The 20,636-nt window shown below is 39.4% G+C and overlaps 1 protein-coding gene across 1 annotated transcript in view; it reads left to right on the top strand.

Annotated features, from left to right (window-relative positions):
* The window catches only part of GADL1 (glutamate decarboxylase like 1), a 185,939-nt gene that overhangs the window by 18,282 nt on the left and 147,021 nt on the right, over positions 1 to 20,636 (top strand). The window contains exon 2 of the mRNA XM_059387957.1: positions 18,722 to 18,894. Within this exon, the coding sequence (XP_059243940.1) occupies positions 18,722 to 18,894 (173 nt within the window). The remainder of the gene's footprint in view (positions 1 to 18,721; positions 18,895 to 20,636) is intronic.

The raw sequence follows: 20,636 nt of genomic DNA on the forward strand, positions 1-20,636 counted from the left end.
AGGTGTAGGGTTAGGTTGTGCACCTGAGACCTTTCTTGTTTCTTGTGAAAGACTTGTACCGCTATATATTTTCCTCTCAGGACTGCCGTTGTTGTGTCCCACAGATTTTGAACCGTTGTATTTTCATTATCATTTGTTTCCATGATTTTTTTCAATTCTTCTTTAATTTCCCGGTTGACCCATTCATTCTTTAGAAGGATGCTGTTTAGTCTCCATGTATTTGGGTTCTTTCCAAACTACCTCTTGTGGTTGAGTTCTAGCTTCAGAGCATTGTGGTCTGAAAATATGCAGGGAATGATCCCAATCTTTTGATACAGGTTGAGTCCTGATTTAGGACCGAGGATGTGATCTATTCTGGAGAATGTTCCATGTGCACTAGAGAAGAATGTGTATTCTGTTGCTTTGGGATGAAATGTTCTGAATATATCTGTGATGTCCATCTGGTCCAGTGTGTCGTTTAAGGTCTTTATTTCCTTGCTGATCTTTTGCTTGGATGATCTGTCCATTTCAGTGAGGGGAGTGTTAAAGTCCCCTACTATTATTGTATTATTGTTGATGTGTTTCTTTGATTTTGTTATTAATTGGTTTATATAGTTGACTGCTCCCACGTTGGGGGCATAGATATTTAAAATTGTTAAATCTTCTTGTTGGACAGACCCTTTTAGTATGATATAGTGTCCTTCCTCATCTCTTATTATAGTCTTTGGCTTAAAATCTAATTGATCTGATATAAGGATTGCCACTCCTGCTTTCTTCTGATGTCCATTAGCATGGTAAATTCTTTTCCACCCCCTCACTTTAAATCTGGAGGTGTCTTTGGGTCTGAAATGAGTTTCTTGTAGACAACATATAGATGGATTTTGTTTTTTTATCCATTCTGATACCCTGTGTCTTTTGACAGGGGCATTTAGCCCATTAACATTCAAGGTAACTATTGAGAGATATGAATTTAGTGTCATTGTTTTGACTGTAAGGTGACTGTTACTGTATATGGTCTCGGTTCCTTTCTGATCTACCACTTGTAGGCTCTCTCTTTGCTTAGAGGACCCCTTTCAAGATTTCCTGTAGAGCTGGTTTGGTGTTTGCAAATTCTTTCAGTTGTTGTTTATCCTGGAAGCTTTTAATCTCTCCTTCTATTTTCAATGATAGCCTAGCTGGATATAGTATTCTGGGCTGCATGTTTTTCTCTTTTAGTGCTCTGAAAATATCATGCCAGCTCTTTCTGGCATGCCAGGTCTCTGTGAATAAGTCAGCTGCCAATCTAATATTTTTACCATTGTATGTTACAGACTTCTTTTCCCAGGCTGCTTTCAAGATTTTCTCTTTGTCACCGAGACTTGTAAATTTTACTATTAGGTGACGGGGCGTGGGCCTATTCTTATTGATTTTGAGGGGCATTCTCTGAACCTCCTGAATTTTGATGCTCGTTCCCTTTGCCATATTGGGGAAATTCTCCCCAATAATTCTCTCCAGTATACCTTCTGCTCCCCTCTCTCTTTCTTCTTCTTCTGGAATCCCAATTATTCTAATGTTGTTTCGTCTTATGGTGTCACTTATCTCTCGAATTCTCCCCTCGTGGTCCAGTAGCTGTTTGTCCCTCTTTTGCTCAGCTTCTTTATTCTCTGTCATTTGGTCTTCTATATCACTAATTCTTTCTTCTGCCTCATTTATCCTAGCATTGAGAGCCTCCATTTTTGATTGCATCTCATTAATAGCTTTTTTGATTTCAACTTGGTTAAATTTTAGTTCTTTTATTTCTCCAGAAAGGGCTTTTATATCTCCCTAGAGGGTTTCTCTAATATCTTCCATGCCTTTTTCGAGCCCGGATAGAACCTTGAGAATTGTCATTCTGAATTCTAGATCTGACATATTACCAATGTCTGTATTGATTAGGTCCCTAGCCTTCGGTACTGCCTCTTGTTCTTTTTTTTTGTGTTGAATTTTTCCGTCTTGTCATTTTGTCCTGAGAAGAGTATATGAAGGGGCAAGTAAAATACTAAAGGGTGGCAACAACCCCAGGAAAATATGCTTTAGCCAAATTAGAAGAGATCCCAAATCGTGAGGGGGGATAAAGGGGATAAAAAGAGGTTCAAAAAGGAAGAAAGAAAAAAAAAAAAAAAGGAAAAAGAAAAAAAAAAGAAAAGAAAATAAAAAAAAGAAAACACCTAAGTAAAATATAAAAAAGAAAATATATATATATTAGATAAACTAGTAAAAAATCGTTAAAAAAGAAAAAGGTAACAGTTAAAAAAAATTTTACCCGAAGGCGAGAAAAAAAAAAATGAAAAAGAAAAAAATTAAATTAACCGCAAGACTAAAAAAAATCACAGGGAAAAAGCCATGAGTTCCGTGCTTTGCTTTCTCCTCCTCTGGAATTCTGCTGCTCTCCTTGGTATTGAAACCGCACTCTTTGGTAGGTGAACTTGGTCTCGGCTGGATTTCTTGTTTATCTTCTGGGAGAGGGGCCTGTTGTAGTGATTCTCAAGTGTCTTTACCCCAGGCGGAATTACACCACCCTTACCCGGGGCCAGGGTGAGTAATCTGCTCGGGTTTGCTTTCAGGAGCTTTTGTTCCCTGAGCGCTTTCCGTAGAGTTCCGGAGGACGGGATTACAAATGGCGGCCTCCTGGTCTCCGACCCGGAGGAGCCGAGAGCCCAGGGCCCCACTCCTCAGTGCGCGCTCAGAGAACCGCGCCCAGTTACTCCCGCGCTCAGAGAACCGCGCCCAGTTACTCCCGTCTGCCTGACCTCCGGCCGGGCTCCGAGCTCACCGAGCCTGCGACTGGTTCAAGGTCACCCCGAGCTGCGAGCTTACTGTCGGCTCTGTCTCTGTACCCGGCTTTCCCGTTCCAATACCCGCAAACTCTGCGACACTCAGACACCCCCGATCCTTCTGTGACCCTGCGGGACTTGAGGCCACGCTGACCCCGTGTGGGCTTTGCCCCGGGTAGCCTCTGGAGCGATGTCCCTCAGCGGAACAGACTTTTAAAAGTCCTGATTTTGTGCGCGGTTGCTCCGCCGCTTGCCGGGAACCGGCCCCTCCCCCCGGGGTCTATCTTCCCGTCGCTTTGGATTCACTTCTCCGCCAGTCCTACCTTTCAGAAAGTGGTTGTTTTTCTGTTTCCAGAATTGCTGTTCTTCTTCTCTTCAATCTCTGATGGATTTTCAGGTGTTTGCAATCTTTAGATAAGCTATCTAGCTGATCTCCAGCTAGCTGAAGTAGTCTCAGCCTGCTACTTCTCCGCCATCTTGACTCCTCCTATTTTTAATTTTATTTTTTATAAGCATATAATGTGTTTTTATCCCCAGGGGTACAGGTCTGTGAATCAGAATATGAATAATTTTTGATAAGAGTGTAGACTCCAGTAGATTAGGAAAAAATGTCTTCAAAGTCCTTTATTCCCTCCTAGTATGCATATCACTTTGCAATGTGACATTACCTTTGGTCTTCAAGAGGTGGATTTTTTAAAAAATTTCTTTGAATCCAAGTGTTCTTGTGACTTGCTTTGATCAACAGAGCATGGCAGAGGTGCTGTTATGTGACATAAAATCCAAGGCCTCAAGAGGCTTTGCAGCTTTTACCTTCATTGTTTTCAAACCTGCTGTCACCTTGTGAGGAAGGACAGTCTAATCTCTTTGAAAATGAAACCTTATGTGGAGAACAAGGTCCAGCTATCTCAATCCTTCCAGATGAGCTCAGCTCCCAGCCAATTCACAAGCTGATGCAGTTGTGTGAGTGAGCCCAGGCAATACCAGCAGAGTCACCCAGCCAAGCCACAGAATCATGAGAAATGATGTATCATTGTTTTCTTAAGTTTTGGGGTCATTTGTTATGCAACTGTAGCTAACTGATACATCCTTCCAATAAATCATTTTTATGCTTAGCTTAACCAGAGTGAGTTTTAGTTGTTTGTATTTTCCCAGGTTTGCTGTGTGGGATAAATATACCATTATTTGTAAAGGACTTATGAAAAACCGGGCACAGAGTGTGTGCTAGATAAATGCTAGCTACTATTATATGAGTGTTATATGAGTACTATTATATCAATTCCAGATGCTTATGAAGGATGAAGTACAGACAGCTTTTAGAGGCTCTGGTAGACCTATAGAAGGGGGTACACCAAACAATCTGTGTGACACTAAATCCTGGTTTTCTCAAATTCAAAATGAGGACATTTGTTAAATTATCTGTAAGTGATTGTCGAACTCTAAGATCCTAGGTTCTCACATAAAATTGGCCTCAGACAAACCTTGGCTTATATTCTAGATGGATCCAAACTCATGCCTCAGTGGGTCTCAGCTAGGGACTAACCCATGCCAGTGTCTTGATGATCTGTTACACACCATTACATGAGTACTTCATTTATTGACATCAGAGTAGCAATGAGACATGTGGGTATCCCCCAGAACAAACACTTTGACCATGGATCAGGGATACCATCTATAGTGCATTTTATGTGACTGTGTTGGCTCCCAGGTAGGTTCAAATTTTTAGAATATTTGCTCTTATTTTATATGGAGGTAATGCTGATTCTGTGTATGTAAATGATGAGAAGGAAGATGCTGGTGGCAGCCTCAACTTCTTTCGTACTTCACTGAGCAGTTCATTTCTGTCCCTAAATGTGCATACTCCTCTCAGCAGTGCATTTGCCCTGCAAGTGACAGAGTCCTCCCTCCACAGAAGGCAGTTTAGGCCATCTATTTTTATTTTAAGATGCTTCTTGGAAAGGTCTGTCATTCTAAGCAGCTTCTCAGTATATTCCTTATAATCACATGTTAGAAACTCGACAAAAAAGTTTTCATAAGTAAGGTTTCCTGCATTTGAGGTTGGCTTCATATGACTGTCACAACATGTGTGTTGAGATGGTAAGGAGCTAAGAGTTACTGTCCTCTAGTCATCTAGAAAATGATCTGCCAAAGGCCTAGGCTAGGAGGTAGAACCCAGGGCACAGATGAGTTTTGTATTGGAGTTAATCAACAGACCATGCAAATGAGGCACCCATTTATAGCATTTATTTAAATTTTCATTTAAATTGCTGGTTAAATGGAACAGATTTAAAATTCTGAAGTCAACACTTGAGCAAATTGGTTTTAAAACTATATATTAAATTGTAGCACATTACAATTTAATGCATAGTTCCAAGATAATTGCTTATTGTTTTAGGAGTACAAAATATATGTCCAAATAGTTTAGTGTGGTTGATGAGACACAAGAAGCAGTGTCTTCTTGTTTGCCTTTTTTGAAAAAAGTAGGATGTGGTAATTATCAACATGGTGCCTGAACTCAGGGTATCTGGCTTTGAATTCTGCTTCTACCACTTATTGGCTATCTGGGCAGTTTTTGTAATCTCTCTGGCCTCAGTTACTCTATCTGTTAAATGGAGTTAATAAAGATATTTTTTTCTCAAGGTTATTATGAGGCCTAAATGAAATAATTTGTACAAGGTGCCTAGCTCAGTACCTGATCCATTGTAAATATTTTATGTTAACTACTGGTACTATTTTATAAGTAATTATGGCATCTGCTACTAGAAAAGATAAAATCACACAGGTGGCTCCATCTGTGGCTTGCATTATATTTCTTTTTGGCAGTGTTGTTCTAAACTCTTTTTGCTAAGACAGTACTCTACCCATTGACCTCAATCATCCAGACTTGTATTTAAGAAGAATATTTTTAAAAAGAGAAAATAAAACACCAAGCTTATTTTCTGACAGTAACTGAATGATCTCCAAGTTTTAGAGAATAGTAAAAAGGTAGATGGGGAATTCTGAAGGTCCAGAGTTGTACAGAGTAAGGCGTGTCTAGTTGGTTTTAGCTTTCCTTACCTGGAAATGGCTATAGAAGCTAAGTTATTCAGAGTATGAGTTATGGTTGTCTTGTTTCACAGAATACAGAATGACTCTTGCTCACTTTTTAGGGGAGTTTACTGAAAGGATTTTGGAACTCACAGAATTGGAAAGAGAGGTGAATAATTAGGGCTTCAAAAAGACAGAAACTGGGCACCTGGGTGGCTCAGTGGGTTAAACCATTGCCTTTGGCTCAGGTCATGAACTCAGGGTCCTGGGATCGAGTCCCGCATTGGGCTTTCTGCTCACCGGGAGCCTGCTTCCCACTCTCTCTCTCTCTCTCTGCCTGCCTCTCTGTCTACTTGTAATCTCTCTCTGTCAAATAAATAAATAAAATCTTAAAAAAAAAAAAAAGAAACTAAGGCAACTCTGGGCATCTAAAATTCCTGCTGCTTTAGGTACCTGAGATACCCACAAAAGAGCACAACCTTAATTGGCAGTCATGCCAAGACCATGTCTGGTGGGAAGGGTGGTCCAAGTTGGGATGCTTGTTAGTCCCAAAATGCCCTAAGCAAACAATCAGACTAAAAATGGATATTCTTGCTACTCAGTCTTATCTCAGGAAACATGAGACATTGACACAGCAAGGAGTCAAATCTGATGTTTCATAAATATATGTAGACAAGAAGCAAGACAGAGAGTCAGAGAGGACAAGGAGCCAAGGTGGCACAGGGGAAAAATGATGGCACAAACTGTGACTACGAGGGTGGCAGTGGCTAATGAAGGAGAGGGGACACACAGTGAGAACAGCTCCTGGGGAATATATTGCACCTTGGTGCTGTAGCTCCTACTGAGCCAAACGAAAGCATATCCTCCATAGCCAAGTTCTCTAGCCTGGAGCTGAAAAATGGCTCTGAAATTTACTATGTGGGTATGACAAATTCAGTTTTCTCATAGAGTCTGTCTACATTCAAGTCCTTGCAAGGTAAAGTTGTACCCATCAGAAAAGTTCCTAAGTTTTAGAGCTGGGATGGTGGGTAGGTGGGGGTAGTTTCAAGAGCTCCCTATCCATATGACAAGCTAAGACATACAATAGCAGCAGATATAGATTATCAAGTAATGTTTACTCAAACAATAGGAAAAAATGACTCTGGAAAACCTACTCTCCGGAAAATATCAGAAGTTTAACCAATTCCTGGCCTTTCCTTTCAGTGAAAGGAAAACCTTCCTGAAATTAAAATAAATATCAACACCCATTATCCAATATTCAATATCAACAAAGCAGGTATAAAAGTCATAAACTTCAACATCATAAAAGCCATAAATGACAAGCCCACAACTAATATCATCCTCAAAGGTAGAAAGCCTTTCTTCCAAGATCAAGAACAAGACAAGGATGCTTACTCTTACTGCTTTTATTCAACATAGTATTAAGAGTTCATAGCCAGAGACATTAGGCAAAATAAATAAATAAATAAATAAATAAACAAATAACAGACATCTGAATTGAAAAAGGAGAAGTCACTATTTACAGATTACTTGATAATATAAATAAAAAACCTTAAATATTTCATCAAAAAGTTGTTAGAACTTATAAATGAATTTAGTAAAGTTGCAAGATAAAACATCAATACACAAAATATGCTGAATTTCTACATAATAATAAAAAACCATCAGAAAGAGAAAACAATTCCATTTACAACTTCATCAAAAAGGAATAAAATACATAGGGGTAAATTTAACCTAGTGAGTGAAAGACATATATATTGAAAACTATAAGACATTAAGAAAAAAATTGAAGAAGACACAAATAAATGCAGTATATTCCATGTTCATGGGTTGGAAGAATTAATATTGTTAAAATGTCCATACTACCCAAAACAATGTACAGATTCAATGCAATCACTATCAAAATTCTAATGGTGTATTTCTAAAAAAATAGAACAAATAATCATAAAATTTGTAGGGGAACACACACACACACACACACACACACACACACACACACACACACACCCCTAAAAGCCAAGGCAACTTTGAGAAAGAACAAAGCTGGAAGCATCATGTTCCATGATTTCGAACTACATTACAAAGCTATCATAATCAAAACAGTATACTATTGGCATGAAAACAGACACGGAGCACTTGTCACTCAACTGGTTAAGCATCTATCTGCCTTTAGCTAAGGTCATGATCCCAGAATCCTCGGCTTGAGCCTCACGTCCTGTTCTCTGCTCAGCAGAGAGCCTACTTCTCCCTTTCCCTCTGCCTGCCACTCTCCCTGCTTCTGTTCATTCTTTCTCTCTTTCAAATAAATAAATAAAATCTAAAAACAACAACAACAACAAAAACAGATGCATAGATCAATGGAACAGAACAGAGACCAGAAATAAACTCACACATATATAGTCAATTAATTTATGACAAAGGAACCAAGAATATACAATGTGGAAAGGGCAGTTGCTTTAATAAATGGCATAGGGAAAACTAAATAATCACATGCAAAAGAATGAAACTCAAGTACTATCTTATAGCATACACAAAAATTAACTCAAAATGGATTAAAAATTTGAACATAAGGCCTGAAACCATAACATTCTTAGAAAAAACAAAGGCCCTAAGCTCTTTAACGTAAGTCTTCGAGATGATTTTTTTAAATCATCTGAAAACAAAAACTAAGAGCAATGAAAGTAAATATAAGTAAAAGTTTGCACAGCAAAGGAAATCATTGGCAAAATGAAAGAGTAACCCGCTGAACAGGAGAATATATTTGCAAACTGTATATCTGATAAGGAGCTAATATCTAAAATATATAAAAAACACATAACTCGATAGCAAAGAAGCAAACAATCAGATTAAACAATCTGATTAAAAAATGAACAGAAGATCTGAACAGACATTTTTCATGTGCCAACAAGCACATGAAAAGAAGCTCAGCATCAATAATCATCAGAGAAATGCAAACCAAAATCTCACTGAGATATCACTTCACACTTGTTAGAGTGGCTAGTATCAAAAAGACTAGAAATAACAAATGTTGGTGAGGATGTGGAGAAAAAGGAATGTTTGTGTACTGTTGGGAATGCAAATTGGTACTGCCACTTGGAAAACAGTATGGAGATACCTTAAAAAATTAACAATAGAACTATCACATGATCCAATGGTTCCACTTTTGGGTACTTCTCTGAAGAAAATGAAACCAGTGGCTTGGAAAGAATATGTGCATCCCTATGCTTATTGCAGCATTATTTATAGTAGCCAAGATATGTAAGCAGCCCAAATGCTTATTGGTGGACGAATGGATAAAAAATTGTGGTATCTGTATGTCATGCATATATATACATATATATGTAGTGGAACATCATTCAGCCATAGGAAATAATGAAATCTTGCCATCTGAAGCAACGCTGTTGGACCTCAAGACCATTATGCTAAGTGAAATAAGACAGAGAAAGACAAATATTCTATGATTTCTCATATACAGAATCTAAAACACACACACACACACACAGGCTCATAGAAGCAGAGAACAGATTGGTGGTTGCCTGAGATGGGGAGTCAGTGTGGGAGAAATGGGTGAAGGGGGTCAAAAGACAAAAAGAAAACAAACAAAAACGTAACCACCAACCAAGGCCTGTTTGAGGAGCAGAACAGCCAGGACTGATGCTTACAGTTGTGCAGGTTGTACACTGCACATTCTAAAGGGCACCATTTACAACTCTATCTAGAAAAAAATTAAATGATAAGTAGATAGATGAGAGATAGGATTTGTGGTACATCATGCATTTATTGGCCATTGACAGGCTCTGACAGATTTTTTTTTTAAAGTGCTTTAGAGACTCCCTTGTGAGGAACTTGTCTTCTCAGAAAATGGATGGTGTTAAGGTCTGAACTCTTTCATTAAAGGGGGTGCCTTAGTGTCTCAGCAGTGTCTGAATCATTTGCCTAGCATCCCAGATGCTAACACACAGGATCTCATAAAACAAAATCCTGGGTGATGGGAAAATGTCACCTCCAAGAAATGTTATATGTTCGCCAATGTTTGTAAGACAGGAGAGGATGCATGGATACACAAATGATTTTTTCCTGTCTTATTCTGTCATCTTTTCATCCAAAGATGACTAGAACATAGACTTGCTGGAGCATAAGAAACTACCTTATCGTTGGACAGCTGTAGGGCTCATGAGAAAGCTACGGGATTCTTGGCTTTAAGTTTGAAGCAACACTATTGTAGGGGAGAGGTTAAAAAATATATAAATCTATCATCCTGTTTACGATCTAGTTCATGTTCCCTCTCTCCCTGGCCTGGATTACCACCATCATATCTCTGCACCTCCAACTCTTGATCTCCCATCTGACCTTTACACCTCTATCCCCTAAATTTTTCAAAAGCTCTCTTCCCATACCATTTGATGTTCAAAATGTCTTCCTAATGCCCACCAAGTAACACCTAAATTTTTCACGTTCTATTCAAGTTACTGTAAGATCGTTCCCCATGCCACCCTCCCAACACTCCTCCCATTTACACATCCCTGCCCCCTGGACAAACAAATTATCAAGATTTCCTGGTCACTAACATACACATTAATTTTTTTATTTTTTATTTTTTGCCTAGTTTATGTTGCTTTTTTATATGAATGTTTTGGCCGTGATCTTCATTTCTACCCCATCATAACCGGTTCCTGCTAATCAAATACCTTAATTTTTCATGCCAGCCCCACCATATTCTTGGCCTATTTTGCTGTTTTTCAGTGGTCCCCATAACAGGGTAGAGCTCCACCATTTACCTGGTGACTCAGGTGCCAAACCCACCTCTTAGATTCTATCATTTTCTTGACCCTCTACATCTAATTCACTACCGAGTACTATTGGCTTTGCCATCAAAATGTCCCCAACATTGTAATACTTTACTACATTGCCACTGCTATCTTCCACACCAAAGCCACCATTATCCGTTGCCTGGACTTCTCTCCAGCTTCCTCAGCAATATCCCATGTCCACATGGGCCTCTGCATAGAATGAGGGTAATCATTTATAAATGTAAACCAGATCATGTTATGCCTCTGTTTAAAACCCTTAAAAGGTTTCCTATTGCTTTCAGAATAGAATCCCTTACCTGATCTGCCCCGTCAGTCTTTCCAAAGCTTGCTTTATTCCTTCCTTCCTCTTTTCCTTACACTTAGGCTGCAGGATCTTTTTCTATTTCTTTCAGAGGCCAATTTGCAGATTATTTGCATTTTCTTTTCCTTCCTAGTACGCTATTCTCTTTCCACATCTTTTTACATCTCACTCTTCCTTTTTCACATGTCGATACAAATGTTTCTTCCTCAGAAATATTTCCTGATGACCAGGTCTAATATAGCTCCTGCTCCATCTTCTATTCAGTTAATTTCCTTTAGACCATTTATTAGAGTCTGCAATTATTTTAATTAGCTATCTCTTTGCCTATTTATTGACTACATCTCCCGTTTACTCCAAGTAAATGTAAATTTACGTCTTCCTGTTCATCCTGAACATGACAGGCACTAAGTAAGTATTTGCTGAATGGTCGAATGAAGAGTCTTCCTAACTACATCAAATCCAGGAGGACTTTCTGCCTCTCACATTCAGAAGCTCTTCTCTGGACTTTGATGTGTTTTGTCTACCATCAAGCATCACACTTTATACTTTCTGGATGGGATTCCAGGTATTCATAAACATGTCTAATTTTCCTTAATAGATTTTGAGATCTCCATTGGTGTGTCTGATTCATCTTGGAGTACCTACAATGTCTACCCCAATGTCTTGCACACAGTTTTCAATAAATACTTCACACAGTATAAATAGAAGATGTACCAACTCACTATGGATTTCAACTAAGGAGAACTTAACCCCAAAATGAGACTAAACCAATTTTTTAAATTTTCCTTACTTTTTTCCCTTCTTCTTCTCTTCCTCCCTCCCTCTTTTACCTTCCTTCCTTCCTTCTTCTTAACCTAGGGGTACCCATCTTCAGTAGACTAAAACTGAAGCATAGTTTTGTCTTTTACTCTTATGACTTCATATTTGTGGGTTGCACCATGGAAATTGTTCAGTCCATAAGTAGGCTTTATGATTCTACAGAATCACAGAGATAGTTTCAGAAACTAAATAGCTCCATTTCTTGCTGTTGCTCAAATCTTCAGAGGTTTTGTGCCCACTGCCTTATATCATTGTTATTTCTTAATCTTTGTTTATTTCCTTTAGTCTTCTCCCTTGCAGGTTGCCCATAGTTACCCTCTCATTGATCTGTTTTTTTAAGACAACAAAATGACTTAAAATGGTGTGAAGTTTGAAAGGGATATGAAACAATTTGGTACCTGGCAATACCAGTCAGGTATTCAACTAAATTAAGCATCCACTTTTTTGAGGTTAGAAGAGACACCTGACATAGAAAACTCCAGAACAGAAGGGTGTCTCTTTAACTTCCTCTTTCAGCTGTCTCCCTACATATTCTCTTTCCAGATGTTTAGCAACTTGAGAACAGAGACTCTGCATTGTTAATGTCTCTATCCTCAGGCACCAGGTTGGGTGCTTGCACATAATAGTCCCTTATTAATTCATTAATTAATGCTGTCCTCTTTTGCAGGCTTTGATTGTCATGCCTATCTTGGACTGACTTACTAGGGTTTCCAAGTCTTGACCCTACTCATTCCCTTGATCCTCACTGTCTTTTTCACAAGGTTTGAAGAGTTCCTTAGTTCCTACCTAGATGCCTGGGTTCCTTTTTTGATCTAACATTTCTCCTTCTTATCCTTTGGAAGCAAGCATTATTTTCTATTGCTAATTTTCTCTTAACAATTAAAGAGTCTTGGATGGGACACCTGGTTCTAACTGTCAGACTTTCTGACAAAGACCTAAGGTTATTAATTCTAAACTTTACCTGAGCCAACAGTATAATGTGGGTGCCAAGAAAGAGTTCATATAGATTCAGTTTCATTAATAGTTACTAGTTACTGTTCTCTTTACTCTGTTCCTGGCACTTGGCTCAGCAGCTTACATGCTTTGCCACATTTAACCCTTCCAATGACTCAATAAAATAGACATGGCTATTTTCCCCATTCATCAGATAAGAAATCTGAATCACATGGAACTTAAATAACAAGGATGAAATCACAGAAGCACAATTAAAATTTGGGCCGGGATCTACCTGGCTTCGAAGATTAAGCTACTAGATGATGAATGGACGCGTGGTAACCAGAGCATGGGAAATATGAATTCATTCTATTTAGAGCTGGGGATACCACACCTGGAGTTTTGGGCTCAGACTCATTTTATAAGATAGAAATAAACTGACCTAGACTAGTGACCATGGTTTTTAATCAGAAACCATTAAGAAACTGGAGCAATTATAACTAGGAAAAAAGAGAGAGAGAGAGAGAGATTGAGAGGGGGATTGAGAGAGTTGATAGAAGTTTTCCCATATTTGACCTAGAGTCCTGTGTACGACAAATTAGACTTTCACTCTCTACTCATTTGCTGCAAAGTCTGTGGACATGACATAAATGCCTATTTGAAGTCACTGTAAGGAGAATTTTTGTGACCATTCCAGCTTTCAGTGGAGCACTATTTAAGTGAAGAAGTTTAAAAAGTATTATTATTCATTATTACAGATATTCAAAGAGATGATAAGTCTTCTAATTTAGAAGTTTTCCCTCATTAGTGAACTTTTTCTATGACCTTAAGCCTTAACCCCAAATGTCTGCACTGTTTATGTTTCAAACATCTTATTAGTGTCCTTCTCATGGCACTTGGCACCTGCTGCCTTCTAGCGTGCTTATTCAGTCCCCCGAGGCTGTCCATTACTAAGGATAGGAATTGAGTCTACGTCATCTCGTGGTCATTATTACCTCCGTAATATGGCTTTAGAAACTGTAGATGCGGGGCACCTGGGTGGCTCAGTGGGTTAAAGCCTCTGCTTTCGGCTCAGGTCGTGATCCCAGGGTCCTGGGATCGAGCCCCATATAGGGCTTTCTGCTCAGTGGTGAGCCTCTTTCCTCCTCTCTCTCTCTCTCTCTGCCTGCCTCTCTGCCTACTTGTGATCTCTCTTTCTCTCTCTCTCTGTCAAAAAAAAAAAAAAAAAAGAAAGAAAGAAACTGTAGATGCCTGCAAGTAGCATCATATTGTTCCTTCAGAGAACTTCAGTGTTATTTACCCTGGCTTCGCTACCTGCTAGCTCTGTGACATTGGGCAAGCCATTTCCAGCCTCTGTGTCTCCATTTCCTCAACCATAACACCAAGTAACTAACTGGAGTTTTTGTGACAATCAAATGTGTTAAATCTGTAAAACTTTGAGGGCAGATTCTGGAACAGAGTTTGTAGACATGTCTTGTGTTGCTGTAAATTTTGAGATCCTGATATTCCTGAGGACATGACCCACTTCATCTGTTTGGCCCCAAACTGATGTGTGGCACATGGTAGGTGATTGCTATATGCTTGTTGAAATGAATGCCTAAGTAGGAAAAGGGGAGGGAAAGCCTTGACAACTGAAGATGTTAGAGTTTGAGAGGACCTTAGGGGGTCACCCAGAACAGTGAATCCTAAGTCCAACTGCATGTCAGTGTATTTCAGTACTGTTGGTGTAAGTTAGAGCTCATGCTGATTTCCAGATTCGGGACCCCAGCCTGAATAAAATCTTTAGTACCAATTCAGAAATCTGAATCTTACTCGGCTTTCCTAAAGATTTTCTGGCAGCCAGCCCAGCACTTTTCTTTAATTGTCTCCTATTTTATGGATAAGGAAATTGAGGCACAGAGAGGTTGTTTTATCCCAGGATCAAGGAGCTTGGGAGAAGGTAAGTGAGACTAGAACTCAGCTTACCTGACATCTTGGCCACTGGGTAGTGTAGGGGTCTTTGGATTCTGTGAAGGGGGTAGATAGGATGAGTTCCCAGATACCTCTACTGTTAGCCAGGAGGTCCTCAGAATTGTTGAGTGCCTACCCATGCCAGCTGCCTAACAGATGTCCAGAAAAATAAGACAGGCATCCTTTTCCTGGAGGACTTTAGAGTCTGGTGCAAAAAATAAGGCCTTTGCATAGAAACCACTGTGTAAGATGGAAAGTGACAAGGAAAGAGGTCTAGACAACTGTCCACCCAGTGGGGGCTGAACTCCTTGACCACCATCTTATGTCCTGAACATCATGGCAGGAAGTTTTGCTCCCTTCACAGGGGCAGTTCTCTACACCATGGCCCCTCTTTTGACTCTTCCATAGGGAGGAACTCACTGGCCCCTTGGTCTAGAGTTCATTACCCAGGTCATTTGGCCACTCTGAGGAGAACTCCCTTTCTACTGAGTTTCACTTAATGCTCTGTGCATTCATGTATTTAATAATTAGTGCTGATTTCTCATTACTGCCAACTAAAATGTATTGAGTTAGCTAATGTTAATAACATTTACTAAGTGCCCACTATGTAGCAGACAATGCTTTAAGTCTTTGCCTTTGTTAACTCACTTAGTCCTATGCGAAAGGAAGAGGGCACTGCTCAGTATGTGAAACAGTTTGAAGCTGATTTTATTGTTTGTTCAACAAGGAAATCTGTATACCTCTTTGAGCAAAGCAAAAGTTGAGCTTATGCAGAGCTTTGTAAAGCACGGGATTGAGGAATTGGTGGAAATTCAGAAGTCCAAGAGTTTAGAGGTCAGCTGCCTTTCACACTTGGAAGTGTGGTTCCCAGGGTGAGGCTACACGGGCTGACTTTCAGAGGTCAAGTGCCTACCAGAAAGGGAAGGAGAGAGCATAGAAAGACAGTGGCTGCAACAAAAGTATAGAGAGGAGAGGAAAGTAGGACTCTTCATTTGCAGTTTCCTTTCACAGTCCAGAGACCACAACTCGGCTTTGCCTGTTGACCCTGTTCCCGGGTTCTTCTGGTCCCTACAGCATCTTCTTAGGCCATGAATTGTGTGAACTGTACTCTACATCTAGCCCATCCCTAGCTAAATGTTTCTCCTGCTCAGTTAGGTCAGGTAAGCTGCAAGAGCATCTTGGAAAAGGGGGGACATCATCACTGGTTGGTTAAAGGACCAGGGAGGGCTTCTTTTATTTAGTAGCCAATGCATTTGTATGAAACTCCTATAAGCTGTCGGTCACTTTCTGGGTGCTACAAAAGTGAAACCCACAGACACAAGCTTACACTCTTAGAAATCCAAACCTCTACTGGAGAGACAGATGATCAGACAAGTAAATGGGAAGTGTATATGATCTGTCACATGGTGGTCACTGGTTTTGAGTCATATAAAGCAGAGTAAGAAGGTGGGGTGAGAAGGGGTTATGGTTTGAAATAAGATTGTCAAGGAGGCCTCTTTGAGAAGCTCATGTTTAAGAAAGAGTGACAAGTAGTGAAGAAACCAAAGTGGATAAGACTTCATGAGCTTGGAGGACAGTGATAAGAGTTGAGGTTTGATGTCCAACAGATCATGGGGATAGGGGTCATTTAGGGTCTTGAGCTCATTATGACTTTGAGTTTTTGTGTGATGAGATAAAGAGCCATTGGATAGTTTAAGTCATCCTGTGAACTGACTTATCTCTTTGAAGGTACATAGGAGCTATAATGTTGAGCACAGTCCACACAGCATGCAGGACAAGAGTGGGAGCTGTTTGTGTGTGTGTGGTGGTAGGGGGTTAGTTGGGAGACTACTGCACTAACCCAAGCATTTGATGCTGGTTTGGACTAAGGCAGTTGGGGAGTGGGTCATGAAAAATAGATTCTGGATATATCCTTCATGGAAGATTCTTCCCATTGAAAAACTTCATTATTAACCCAGCGGTTAAGTAATCTAGTGGTTAAATTGGAAGTCCTGGGTATGCATCTCAGAAGGTCAGAGTATGGCCTACTATACAGTCTCCAGAGGATCTTTTCCAACCCGGGAAAAGACAGGGGGAGAAAGAGGCATATTTTCACATCTGGCAATAGAAATAAAAGATATCTATGAGGAAGAGGCACTATCTATATCCAATTCTTCATTTTTTTTATTGTATTTTTTTCATAGATAATTGCATGAAATATGGGAATTTCTTAAATTGATTGCTGTGGAAAGAAAGATGACTTAAATTTCAATTTTACTTCTTTTCTGGTTGCAAGTGGGTGTTTGACATTTTTTAGTGTGAGTGAGAGAGAGAGAGAGAGAGAGAGAGAGATTGATTCTGAGAGAGCAAGAGAGTGGCTGCTATTCCCTGAACAATAAAACCTTGAAATTCTACTAATGAGGTTAAGAAACCTAACTTTTTCTGTGTGCCTAATAATAGCACAGCCTACTGACATAACCAGGGTTCCCTGAATAATTGCCCTCTTTTTCGAGCTTATTTTTAGGATTAAAATTTGGGGGAGGAAAGTGCCTCTAGGTGTACAGCCTTTCCATCTAAAAGCTCGATTCCAAGGCTTCACCATTTGGCCCCAAACCATGTTGAAGGCATCCTTTCAAGTGAAAGATAAGTAAAAGTGAAGGATGGAACTAAAATTTATCACTGGAGCTCTGGATGGTTCAGCCTTCAGGGTGAGGATAAAGGATTGATCCTTCGTTGCAGAGCCTATCTTTCCCGAATTGGGGAATCAGCCTGTGCCATATTTTATCTGCCTCCATGGATACCATTTGAGTTCACCAATAATAGAAATAAAAGGTTTATAAAGCCACAGAATTTTACCAAAATGTATTCCTCTGAGGAAAAGACAGACATAGGGCATAATAAATGTTAATACTGCTAGAGCCCTTGGTAAGCATAAAAATATTTGAAATACCTATGGACCATTGGCATATTTAAGGTAGATTTAAAAAATATAAGTAAGGAGAACCTGGGTGGCTTAGTTGGTTAAGCACCTGCCTTCAGCTCAGGTCATGATCCCAGGGTCCTGGGATCGAGCCCCACGTTGGGCTACCTTCTCAATGGAAAACCTGCTTCTCTCTCTCCCACTTCCCCTGCTTGTGGTCCCTCTTTGACTGTGTCTTTCTCTGTCAAATAAATAAATAAAATCTTTTTTTTTTTTTTAGAAAAGAAAGATAGTTTTAAAAACTGTTTCTGTACATTTCCACAACCCAGTAAATATGTATATACCTTATAGGGAAGAGAGAAGGAGAGACACTGATTCGAGAAAGAATAAAATTGAATCCAAGCTTGTAGCAGATATTGGTGGAATATTTGGATTCAGTTGCCAGAATTATTTTTGGGGAAGGCTATTTTGAGCAGGCAGTAACCTTTCTTCTCAGATATAGATTTCCATGTTGACTTTTAACCTTTAGTTACTGAGTGGCAATTGCATACTCCTGAAGATGTTCTGTTCCATCCTTCTGTCTGTGCCTAGGCTGCAAGTTTGAGGGCATCAAATGTGGATACACCAACTATCACTCAATTCACTTTCTTTTATTCTCCATTCATAAGAGAGTGTCTGAGTACATGGACGGAGGGGATCTCAGGGACAAGGCAGTGTCTTTGATATAAAGGGTCATTTAAACATGGGCTTAAAATGTAAAATGAAGAGAGGTGATATGTTAATAACTTCTTCTTTAGGAATGACATATTCCTACAAAGTAAATATATGGCAATCCTTAGCAAATTCAAAAGAGTGTGTGTGCACAAAACAGACATGAGCTCGTGTCTACAAAGATCTTTCTGTGCATGTGTTTGAAAGGTATTTGGAAGAGCAAGTAAAATGGGTTGAATTTACATTTCTTGAGCTCTTCCACACTTGCTGATGTCAAACAAGATTCTACAGGAATGTTAAATAAAACTTTCTTTCCTTAACTCTACGATGCCATTGGAAACCAGAAACAACTGTCAGCTTCAATGCCCCAAATGTATTAAAAGAAGATAGGCCATTTGTAGCTGGAATAATGGTCCTGCCTCCCTTTGTGTTTTGTTGTATTGTGTTTTGTTGTGATCTAATTAGGTTATGTCTCAAATGTGATTTTTCTGTGTGCTTCCAGGAGATACGCATCCACAAGACATGATTCCAAGTAAGAAGAGTGCTGTTCTTGTGGATGGGGTTGTACTGAATGGCCCCACGACAGATGCAAGAGCAGGAGAAAAGTTTGTTGAAGAGGCCTGTAGGCTAATAATGGAAGAGGTGGTTTTGAAGGCTACAGATGTCAGTGAGAAGGTAAAAGTAAAAGACAATCTATGAGAAACCCCTGGAATGGGAAAGATGGTTCTTTCCAAATCTGATGGTTTGATGTAAGGGAAATGGGAAGCTCATGTTATTATGACCTCTGTACTTTTGTTTCAAGGGGATCCCAGCTACCAAAGAAGGTGCCTCTTACCCCCCACCCAGTATCTCATTTCCTGGAGGCATTGGCTATTAACTTTGCCAGCCATCACTTGTTGGGAGATTGGCTGAGACCTCAGGCCTTGAGAGCATAAAGCACAAGGATGGAGTCTTCTGCCTTATAACCATAGAGGTTATAGATAACTGGAGGATCTTGATGTATACACTCTCTGGAACATACTCTGCTCTCCATCTTCTTGGGAGCCTTCTTTTTGTTTCTAGGAAAAAATAAGCTTAATGTCAAAAAGTGTATGAAAAGATTTTAAGTTTATCTGAGGATCCTTCCAGGAGCTGGTCTGCGCTTAGCCTAGAAAATCTGGATTGTTAAGTCTGACTTCTGACTGGCATCAGTTGCTGGTTCTAAGACTCAGAGTTAGGCTAAAGTTCAGCTTCAAACTGATACCGTAATTATTACTAGTGAATTCTACTCTTAAGAGTACTTACTATGTGTCAGGTGATGTTGTCAAAATTACTCCATATGAATTTTTGTATTTACTTCTTACAAAAGCACTAAGAAGCAGGGGCTATATGTTAACTCTATTTTAGGGATGAGGAAAGAAGTGAGGCACAAGGAGGTCAAGTACTTTGCCCAAGATCACATGTTAATATCAGAGCTACCACTAAAATTCAGGCAGTATGGCTTTCAGTCTGGCCCTTTAACTTGTTCTCTGTATGTCTCTTATAATTGCAAAATTATCCTTTATTACATTGATTATCTTTCATATCGAAATTGAATTATCAAAAAATAGAGGTAGAGGAGGGATTTTTATTCCAATTCTGTTAGTCAAAAGTAAATGTCACTTTAAAAAAAGATTTTGGATGTGAAGTTGTATTTATTCTAAATTTTTGATCACACGCATTTGGACAAACTAATAGGAAAATAGATTGAAATGTCCTGTGAACTTAGAATACCTATATTGAAGGCAAGATATCTGATGGTATTTCTTGATTATATATTTATAATTGCATATTTTCTGGTCTTATCTGTACTTGTGAAATATTTTGGACCTGCTTTACTTTGGAGCACACTGCTTTTCTGGTAAGCTTTTTTTTTCTTTTTTAATTGGCCTTTATTCAGTCATTAAATATTAATTGAGTGTTAGCTATGGGTAAGCCATTATATTTGGCCCTGGAGGATATAAAGACAAATAAGATAAAGGCTCAGCTTTGAACAGAATTTATAGTTTAATCGGAAGGATAGGTTTTCATTGGAAAAGAGAACAGGGGTAAGAATGTGATAAATGTGTGTGATGGGGGCAGACTTCAGGGGTTTCACAGAAGAGTGGGTCTTCTGAACTTTGTTGTTGGATGTGAAGGTCAAGCAAGATTTTGATGGCCGGGGAGACGTTGATCCATGTATGTTAAGGAAAGTAGGAAGGTAAAGGATGGGAAGAGCACTGCAAAAGGGAACTTAGTGTCTAGAAAGAAAGGCTCATATAGGTGACTAATGGAAGGTAAGACAAGAAGGGGAAGCTTAAGATCTTAAGTCTTGCAGGATGCCCCCTGTTGATTGCAATACATTAGCCCTACAAGCTATCCACCTGAAGCTGGGTTGAAAACTATGCTGTAGGCGGGGG

The sequence above is a fragment of the Mustela nigripes genome, chromosome 2 (genome assembly GCF_022355385.1).
Source record: "Mustela nigripes isolate SB6536 chromosome 2, MUSNIG.SB6536, whole genome shotgun sequence".
Classification (NCBI taxonomy): Eukaryota; Metazoa; Chordata; class Mammalia; order Carnivora; family Mustelidae; genus Mustela; species Mustela nigripes.